General features: G+C 49.2%; 2 protein-coding genes across 5 annotated transcripts in view; one reads left to right on the top strand and one right to left on the bottom strand.

Annotated features, from left to right (window-relative positions):
• The window catches only part of LOC309543087 (uncharacterized protein), a 142040-nt gene that overhangs the window by 77027 nt on the left and 54951 nt on the right, over positions 1–10062 (top strand). The gene's annotated exons all lie outside the window — the stretch shown is intronic.
• TPGS2 (tubulin polyglutamylase complex subunit 2) lies at positions 653–8916 on the bottom strand. Of its 2 annotated transcripts, none has more exons than XM_082242200.1 (7): positions 8781–8916; positions 7914–7993; positions 5918–6005; positions 4961–5092; positions 4701–4814; positions 4051–4211; positions 653–1268 (listed from the first exon to the last, which is right to left on the bottom strand). In XM_082242200.1, exons 1-7 carry the CDS (start codon positions 8899–8901, stop codon positions 1029–1031), a joined length of 936 nt encoding a protein of 311 aa, XP_082098326.1. In that variant the 5' UTR covers positions 8902–8916; the 3' UTR covers positions 653–1028. The 2 variants fall into 2 exon arrangements, with proteins under 2 accessions (XP_082098326.1, XP_082098327.1); XM_082242201.1 differs by having other exon boundaries at positions 8639–8846.

Below are 10062 nucleotides of genomic sequence, written 5' to 3'. Positions count from 1 at the left end.
GATTACGGGAGCTGTAGCCCACAATCCTGACTGGTGCCACGGCCACTAGATCCCCGGCAGAGATACTTCCCAGACCCTTTCCCCTTTAACTAGAGATGTTTGCAAACGAACTAGGGCCACCTGCATACAATGGCTGCCCCCTTCCCTAGATGGTCCCAGTGGCAAACATCAAACTGCCAAACTCTCTTATCCGCAATCGCTCAAATTGCAGATTGCGTTTCTTTCATCTGACGCCTTGCCAAGGATGATTAGGACACAATTCACGTGTGGTTTGGTTTATGACTTGAAAAGTGATCGGCTCTCAGCCTGGTGTACTTCTAGCTGTTTTGGACTACAACTCCCATCAGTGCCATAGAACGGTTGCTCAAAGGAACGTTGCTCAAACGATTCCCAGGAGGAACCCCCCTTAGCCAGCCATTGCATTACGAACCCTAGACAGGCTTGGTATACCTGAAAGAGCATCTCCACCCCCATCACTCAGCCCGGACACTGGGGTTCTCCTCTTGAAGGTCTCTGGCGGTTCCCTCACTGCAAGAAGTGAGGCTACAGGGAAGCAGGCAGAGGGCCTTCTCGGTGGTGGGGCCAACCCTGTGGAACATCCTCCCAGCAGATGTCAAGGAGATAAAGAACTATACAACTTTTAGAAGACATGTGAAGGCAGCCCTGTATCAGGAAGTTTTTAATGTTTGATGTTTCATTATATTTTTATATGTGATGTAAGCCTTCCAGAGTGGCTGGGGAAACCCAACCGGATGGGCAGAGTATAAATAATAGTTATTATTATTAGCGTTATTATTAGCAACGCTCACTCCAAGGAAGGACTATGTCGAACCTGCGCCCACTGGTCGCGTTTGGCACAAAGGACATTAAGCCAGAGCCTAAAGCCTTTTCAATAAATACTTTTAGATAAATACATCTTGGTCCCATTCGATGCTCCACCAGCCACAAACTAGGAGGCCTTTTCTCGGGGGAGGGGCAGTGGACCGAAGCCACGGTGGGGCGGTGCAGGGTCAAAGAGCAAAGGTCAGTCAGGGCTGGGATTCCCGCCTCCTTGAGGAGCTTCCGGCCTGCTGCGGATTCTTGGGGGCTGTCCCCGCCTGGCCCTTCTGGGAGGAGGGCGTCTGGGACGGCAGCTTCTTCTTCAACACTGGAGTTTTGCTTTTGCTGCGGAAGACCTTGTTTGGGTCCAGCTTGTTCACAAAGGAATCGGCCTCCTCAGAGAGCTGCTCCGTGTTGACGGTGATGGGCTTGTACATGTTGAACCATTGCTGGAAGAGGAGAAGGGAAAGTGAGGAGCAGGAAACAGCAATCACTGCAGGGCAGGCATGTGGTTCTGGTTGCCTCGTCTCGAGAAGGATGCTGGAAAAAGTTAAAGGGCAACCAAGAGAGAGCCAGTGTGGTGTAGTGGTTAAGAGAAGTGGACTCGTAATCTGGTGAACCAGGTTCGCGTCTCCGCTCCTCCACATGCAGCTGCTGGGTGACCCTGGGCCAGTCACACTTCTCTGAAGTCTCTCAGCCCCACTCACCTCACAGAGTGTTGTGGGGGAGGAAGGGAAAAGGAGAATGTTAGCCGCTTTGAGACTCCTTCGGGTAGAGATAAAGCGGGATATCAAATTCAAACTCCAAAATTATCAAGGGGGTGGAGCGACTCCCCTATGAAGGAAGGTGGCCAAGGTTAGGTCTTTTTGGTCAGGAGAAAAGGCAAGTAAGAGGCAGCACGATAGAAGTTTACGAAGTTTGGCATGGCACAGAGGAAGTGAAGGGAGTCTCTCGGGAAATGCAGGACAGGTAAAAGAAAGGTAAACCAGGGAACTTAGGATCCCAAAGAGGCGTGGCTCTTGGGTTCAAGGGCCATCCTGACGCAGAGGATGACTCTAACCTCTGAGCCCTGCCTGTCAAGGCAAATTGCCCATCTGATAACGCTGCTATCAAAATTGGCAATAAAAATAATGCTGCACACAGCAGAGAAGGATATATTGAGAGAAATATTGAACCGTGACCTTGGGAGTAAAAACTTTGTTTTGAGAATGCCTGAAAAAGCTAAGCAACCTGGGTGGTGGGTGGGAAGCAGATAGATGAGGCTCAAGAGACCTCTGGAAAAAAACAGACCCTAAAACAGATTTGGCACACTTTGTAATGGAGCAATTTGCTCAACAGAGGAAGGATTTTGGAGTACAGATGCAGGAACTATTTCAGAAAATGAGTACTAAGATAGAGGATAGCACAGCTCAGCTGTCACAGCAGATAGAAAGAATGGATGTAAAGGTTAAAGAACTTGAGGAGAAATTGGCTGAATTTGAGAAAACCTCTGAACAAATGGAGCAAGTGAAACAAGAAGTGTCTAAAGAGGCTGTGGGTGGGGTTGTGGGTAGACTGGATCTATTAGAAGATGCTGTTCTTATGAAACAAATGAGACAAAATGAGAATACAGTGAAATGTGCAATTTACCAGAGTGAGAGGATAACCAGAGACTAGAGAAATATTTAGCAAAAATCTTAGCCAAATGGTTAGGAGAAAGAGAGCCTGGAGACTGTTTGGTTACTTTCATAACTAGAAGAATAAACGAAACAGTTCTCCAGAAGGAATTTGAAACCAGTCTAAGGGTTGATGAAAATAGGGTTGATATATTTAAAGAAATTCCTTTTAAATTGAGACTCAGAAGACAGAAATATAAGTTCCTGACAACCGCCCTAAAAAAAGCAGACATACAATACAAATGGGAGTTTCCAGAGGGACTCTCATTTATATACAAAGGCAAAAGGTAGAGACTTACAACAGAAATGCAGGAACACAATTTTTTTGAAAAACAAGGCAGGGACTTAGAAAGACAAGAAACAGATAGGTATGGGAATACCCCTCTGGAAAAGCAAAGGCAGGCAATGGAACGGCTTGCACAAGAAGAAGAAAAAGTTGCAGCAGGAGGTAGACTTATCTTGAGAGAAGTTGATAATGGCAAACCTTAAAATACTGAATTGGAATGTGAATGGATTGAGCAATAAAACAAAGGGAAACAGGGAGGAACATAAATTCTCAAACAAAATCTAGATATAATTTGCCTGCAAGAGACATGTAAAGCAAAAAAAAAAAAAAAGAAAGAAAGAAAGGTAAACCAGGTAAAAGAAAGGTAATCCAGGGAACTCAGGATCCCAAAGAGGTGTGGCTCTCTGGAACGCAAAGGCCGTCCTGACGCAGAGGACTTTAGGCTCCTAGCCCTGTCTGTCAAATTGCCCATCTGATAACTATCAAAATTGGCGATAAAAATAATGCTGCACATGGCAGAGAAGGAAGGTGAGCGATGGAAGGGTGGGGGTGTCTCAAGGCCTGACTCCTGGCTTGTTATCTGCCGGCTGTGGGACTAGAGGCCTCAGACAGGAATCCAGCTAGATGGGCTCAGGGACAGAAGGGGGGTCTGCTTGGGATGGAGCAGATCCCCAATTTAATCCCTGGAGGATCTGCTAAAATATTATTATTACCCTTTGCAAGGCTTTCTTAGCACAGAGCTGCAGGAGAGATATCACACCACAGCATGGTAATCCTAAAATAATGTTGCATGGTGTATTTGAGGGAGTCATGCTTTGGTGTCAGAGTGTGTGTGTTGGATGCAGAGTTCAATCCCTGGGGTCTCCAAGAGGGGCTGAGAGTGTCAGTGTTCAGAGGGGAGAGCATTTATGTTGCATGCAAATCCCCACTGGTATCTCCAAGGAGGGCTGGGAGAGACCCCCACCATGGCCACCTGAAGCTCTGGAGAGCAGCAGCCAGTCAGTGTAGAGGTTGTGTGGCATAGTGGTAAGAGCAGTGTTTCTCAAACTTGGGTCCAGACAACAGCTGGGGACCCAAGTTTGAGACACACTGGATTAGAATTTCGGTCTGGGGCCTGGGACGCCTGGGTTCAAATTCCCATTTGGCCATAAAGCTCCTTGGGCCAATCACTCACTCTTGGGCCAATCACTCACTCTCAGCCTGACCTCCTTTGCAGGGCTTTTGTGAAGGCAGAATGGGGAGGAGCAGCAGACCCCAGGAAAAGGGACGGGCCGTTTGTCGTTCTCTCACCTTAGCCTGGGGGCTGATGCCGTAGCTAGTGAAGGCATACTGCCAATGCGGCAGCCCCAGGTGGGTGATCAGGAGCCGGTAGTAAGCGGTGAAGGTTTTGGTGAGGAAATGCCAGTAGAGAGCTCGGTCCAGAAACCAGATCTCGGAATCTGGGGTGACAACTGGAAGTGAGAAGAGAGACTATTAGGCCGCAGGATGAGAAGAACGGACCGCCCCACCTCTCAGGGGGTTTTAATAAGGAGCTCTGAGGCCTAGGAATGACGATCTGGGCCTCAGTGCTTTCTAGAAAGGATAAAGGCATTTCCAAGGGAAATTCATCCTCTGAGGCGATATACAAATTTTATTATTATTATTTAATAATATTAATAATAATAATAATAATAATAATGGCAAATTATGAAAGCCAGGCATAGCTTGCTCTTCAGGAAAACCTCATCACAGGCCATCATAGACAACAGACTTTGTCAACCTGGTGCCCTCCAGATGTTCTGGACTACAAAGCCCATCAGTCTCAGCCAGCACAGCTGTATGCTGCTAGGAACAGTAGTCCAAAACGGAGATATGGGAGATAAGGCAAAAGCTAACTGGGGTTTGCAGATGGGGCTGATTTGTGCAGGCAGCTCCTGGGCTTCTGGTATCACACAACATACCCTGCTTGGTGTTCTTGTACACAAGGCAGACCTTCCCATTCCCTCCGCATGGGTCCAGCTCAAACACCAGGCTCCGTGAGTCCAAGTGAGGTTTCTCCAGCTGACCCCCCTTACCTTTGGGGAGAAAGAAAAGGCTGAGCGAGGCCTGGGCGTCAGTGGGGCTTGTGTATAAGGTCACGGATACTTTTGGTGGGGTAGCAGGGGAGGTGGAGAGGAGAACCGAGGTCTCCCATGGACAAAGGGGTGAGGTGGGGCAGTACCTTCTTCATCGTCGGTGTCCTCCAAGTCAGCCAGCGTGGGGGCATTGGGCAAGGCGTAGACGGGCGACGCTCTGACTCGGTTTAGCTTGGAGATGCTGTTGATGGTCATCGAGCCAAGCGGCATCGGGTTGTCTGGGAAAAAGGCAGCCATTACTCGGTTGCTGGCATGGATGGCACTATTCTGTAGGAGCACAGAAGGCTCACATAAAGCAAGCACCTAACCGTCACGGCAGCAAAGATGGGATTGGCAGCACACAGAGTGCTGCTGCTGAAATAGGAATCTTCCTGCTGATGAACAGTTCCTGTTTCATTCTCCCCAAATTAAAGACAGAACACAACTTAAGCAGGGGAAATGGGTTTGTGAATGAAATTGTTGATCAGATAAGAAAGTGTTTATTTTGTGTGTGCTTCATAGCATCTATATACTGTTCAACTGTGAGTAAAACCCTCAGAGCGCTTATCAATAAAAGGGTCAACAAAAAGTTAAAACCGGCTATTGAAAAGCATTCAAAAGTTATTTATTTATTTGCATACCCCCCATCATCTGAAGATCCTAGTGCGGTTCACAGCATAAAAACACAAGGTACAAACACAACATACCCCGTAAAAACAGGAACAAAAACAAAACAATAACGCTCTCTCCATTAATTAAAATCAATGATTAGCTAAAAAATGGATTAAAACACATGCCATACTTCTTTGTGACTGGATAGGCTTGCCTGAACAATAATATTTTTAGCAACTGCCAAAAAGAGTACAGCGAAGGCACCTGCCTGTTGTCAAAAGCAGGCAGTTCTAAAGTGTGGGGGCTGCTGCACTAAAATACTGATTTATTACATATGCAGAATGAGTATTATGGGGTTTGTAATGCTGTCAGTTCCGCAGATCAAAGTGGCTGAGTGAAGAAGGCGACCTTGTGAGTAAACTGGTCCCAAGCTGTGAAAGGCTTATTCTTACCGTCAAACTTTACACTCCAAGTCATGTGGAAGCCGTCCGTCATCAGGTAGAAATTCTTTAAATCCTCGGGCAAGACGCAGGCATTCTTCTGCAAGGAGAGGCAAAGGGCAGGAGAAAAAGAATCAAGCAGCAGCCACTGCCTCTGTGGCAGGAATTGCTAGTGTGGCCCCGTCTAGATATGGTTGGACTCCAACTCCCATGGGGCCAGGCAGCATGGGCAAGGATCAGGGGTGATGGGAGTTGGAGTACTGCAACCCTGGGACATAGGAAACTGCCTTATGCTCAACCAGACTGTTGGGCCACCTAGTTCACCATTGTCTCCAGGGTTCAGATGCTCTCCAGGGTTTCAGGTAGGGAAGCTCTCTACCTGCAAATGATGGAGATTGAACCTGGGACTTTCTGCGTGTAATGCAGATGTTCTACCATTAAACTACAATCCTTTTCCAACATCTGGAGGGCATCCTTGTTTTGTGGAGTGTGCTGGCCAGCAAACAAGGGGGGGGGTGTTATTGGAAACACTATTACTATACTATTACGTTTTTGTTCCTATTTTGATTATGTATTTTGTGTTCTTCATACTGTGGTTTTATGTTGTGATCCGCTCTGAGACCTCTGGGTGCAGGGCAGTGTACAAATTTAATAAACAAACAAGCCTTGATGTGCAGCTGGCCCTCTTGTCCGTTATATCACTTCCAACATTTGTCTTTCTCCTATACTTTGCTTGGCCCCGATGGACAGAAACAGGCCTGCAGTATCCAGCTGTTGTCTGAGAGCCCTATCATCTCTCCCCCTCAGCATTCTAACTAACAGCTATCGGAGCGGCAGCATCGAGAGGAAGGGTGCGTCGCACACACGGAGGGTGCTCTTCAAAGCAGTACCCAACAGCAGGTGAGTTTCCCCTGATTCTTCAGTTCATCATTACAGGCCCAATTTAACAGAGGGAGAATAATTGGTGAGGACATGCCCAACACCCCCGAGAGTAGTGTTTCTCAAAGGGGGTGGCAGGGGAGAATGGCAAGTGTGGCAGGAAAAAAAACATTAAACATTTCAGTATAGTATAGTATAGTATAGTATAGTATAGTATAGTATAGTATAGTATAGTATAAAAATAATTTTTGGGAATATTGCCAAAAACTGCATGCATGCTTCTTTTCAGGAGCATTGGCTATTATTCTACAGTTCTCCATGACCTGTTGTTGCGAAGAGGGATTTTGAACTCTAACAAATATGTAACATCAGAAAAGAGAAAGCTTTCTTTCTGGTGATAGGCATATGTTTGTCTCAAATTACACCTAATATCAGTAACATCAAACACTGCTAGGAGTTGTTTCTTTTTGTTTTCCAATATGTTTCTTATCACTAAAAGAATTCTTGTTTTTATTCTGAAAGTGTGGCCCAGGGAAAAGTTTGAGAAGCATTGCCTAGAATGAGCAACTTGAAATCAGTGCCAGAAGAGTAGCCAAGTTGGTCTCGCTGCCTGGCCTTTAAGACTCCCCCAAACCCCTATTTGCTCAGCCATCTAGCTTCACACCCTCCTTGGGTGTTTTTGCCTGGCTTGAATATGTCCTGGAGCTTATTAGACTTCTCGCTTGCCAGGATGAAGGACAGAGAAGGGTGTGTGAAAGTGTGTAGAAAGTAGACTACTTCACAAAGGTAAAGATTGTGTTCATTGCTCTGCCCACTTTCCCCACAAGAGCTGGAGGGCATCAGGTTGGTGAGGGTGAGACGGGAAATCCAGGAAGGACGGCGCTGCCTAGTGCCGAAGGGGCAAACTGAAAACTCATTTACTACCAATAGTTTCACATCCAGAGAGATGAGCCTGCTCTGCTACCAGAAGGCAGCTTTGCATGCAGTCCCATTTTAAAAAAACGTCCTCACCTCCAGCTGCTCTGTTCTGATCACCTCTATGGAAAATCCAAACTAATAATACTGCAAAAGCCGACTCAAGCACCGTGGGGAAAGAGAAGCAATATGCATAAATAATAGCCAGTCTCACCTGTTCCCATGAAACAATGGCATGGCGCTCGGCTGGCACCTTCTCCACAAATGTCACCTCAGTAACTCCTGGAGAAGCTTCTGCAAAAAGAGTAATCAGTGTAAGCAATACTTGCCCTGCTCTTCAACCAGAAAGATTCCCCCAAAGCAGTTTGGGGGATTTCCCCCCAAAATAAAGCAGTTTCTTTATTCCCCCCCCAAAAAAACTAGGTGCGTCCTATGGGCCGGAGCGTCCTATGGGGCGCAAAATACGGTAGTTCATCCCCCCCACCCCCCACTCCCAGTCTTGAGGGGAAAGGAGGTTGGGGAGGTTTGGGGATAAATGTGTGTGCCTGAGATAAACTGTGCCTCATTTGCATCACACTAAACTAAACATTCATCCAATGTTAGCAAGAGCTAATGGAAAGTGTCCCTGAGCTAGCAGTGCCTTTTACCAGCTTCGTCTGGTTTGCTAGCTGCAGTAGGGCCATTCCTGGAGGATGGTTTGTCCCATTCCCCACTCCCTATAGGTCTTCCGCCGCTCTTATTTCCCCGGCAAACATATAAAAACCCTCTTCGCCTAGATGAGACCTTTGGCGAGGCGGTCAGTCAGCCTGGCCTCCCTCACAGGACTGTTGTGAGGGGGGAGGAAGCGCCCTGCAATGAGCAAGAGAGGGAAGAAAGGCTCTTTGTGGCTCCATCCCTCGGCCGTTTCCATGGCAACCAGGCATGCCACCTCCACCTTACCTAGGATGCGGGTCACCCCCAGGGTGAGCTTCTCCAGGTTGGGCTTGGTGCTGCTGGAGCTGCTCCCGCTGCGCAGGGCCTTCTCCTCCATCCTCTTCCTCCTCCCTCCCGCATCAGCCCCTGACCACCTGCACCTGCACACCTGTACGGGCAGCCAAACGGGGGTGGACAGCACCTGGTGAGCGCGTTTGGCCCCTTCTCGCGACCCGTAGCTCAGAAGCCCCGCCGCGGTGGCTTTCGGGAATCGCAGTCCTCAGTTTCATTCAGTTCCTTTCGATGGCCGTTCTGTAGGGGGGGAGGAATGGAGAGCAGGCACTACGAGTTCCAGAAGGCAACGGGAGAGTCGGCCCCTCCTCCCTTTCTCCCCCCCGCCCGTTCTGAGTCCTCCCCATTGGCCGGCTCCTCCGACTCCGTATCTGGGCGAACCCCGGTCCCTGTCAGCCAATGGGAGCCGAGAGTCGGGCGCGGGGGCGTGGCTGGGCGGAGAGACGTTGGGGTTGGCGGTTGCTTCAAGGTGGCGGACGTGGCTGCTCGTTGGAGTAAGGACCGTCTCTTTACCTCAGGAGGGGCTCGCGGGGGGGGGAGGGGAAGGGAAAGCGGGGGGGGGGCTAATTTGAGGGCGGGGCGATACTAAACGGTGGCAAAGGCTGCCGTGGTTCCTGAGCCTGTGCAGAGAGCCGCCTCCGTTGCCTCAGGAAACGAGCCCCGCCGAGTGCGGAGCCAGGCCCGGGGGTTACGGGGAAGCCCCCACTCCCAGGGCGGGGGGACCTTGGCCTGCCAGCCTCGCTCTCTCTCGCCCCTCGCCCTACTCTGCAGGGCTGTTGTGAGGGGCCGGGGAGCGTCGCTGGAGGGAGAGAGAGAGGGCTGAACAGGGCGGCTTCGTGTTCCAGTACTAATGCTAGTATGTTAAATTCCCCCATGGCTCCCTCGAAGTCTCACAGCGTAGCAACCCGAATAGTCCCGCTGAAGGGAGACTTGAACTCGGGGCTTCCCGGCTTCCCCGTCAACTCTGAGCTGCTGCAGCTGATTTCAGCTTTTCTTTGTGGTTCCCTTTGGTGGAAGTTTTGGTAACTTTGGTGGCTGCCGTCATGGGGAAGACGGGGCTGGTGGTGGGTGGGAGACATATATTGCATGGCCCTTGAGGTGTCCTGTTTATGCATGGGGAAGACAGGGCCCTTGAGGTGCCTGTATGTCTTGGGGGACGTGTCCTGTTTATGATATCGTCTGCCTCCATAGCCTCTCCCCTTCACCAAGTGACCCCATGTCTCGTGACCCTGCAAAACAGACCCATAGCCTATTCGGCACTCCCTCCCAGCGTCCTTTCCATCCTTGGCACCAGAATTAAGCGTCCCACTAGCAGCAGAAATTGTCCTACTTCTGTATCAAGCTAGAAATGGAGGCTCAGACCTCCAGGCTCCCAGAGG

Source organism: Podarcis vaucheri (genome assembly GCF_965113315.1).
Source record: "Podarcis vaucheri genome assembly, chromosome: 11".
Classification (NCBI taxonomy): domain Eukaryota; kingdom Metazoa; phylum Chordata; class Lepidosauria; order Squamata; family Lacertidae; genus Podarcis; species Podarcis vaucheri.
This window is presented reverse-complemented; position numbering and strand designations above follow the sequence as displayed.

Bases quoted from the DNA above. Each gene is read 5' to 3' on its own strand.
- TPGS2 (XM_082242200.1), bottom strand. From the start codon at position 8,901: ATGAAACTGAGGACTGCGATTCCCGAAAGCCACCGCGGCGGGGCTTCT. The intron at 5,093-5,917 runs GTAAGAATAAGC...CCTTTTTCCCAG, and splicing joins TTGGAGTGTAAAGTTTGACG to ACAACCCGATGCCGCTTGGC. The intron at 4,212-4,700 runs GTATGTTGTGTG...TCTCACTTCCAG, and splicing joins GTACAAGAACACCAAGCAGG to TTGTCACCCCAGATTCCGAG.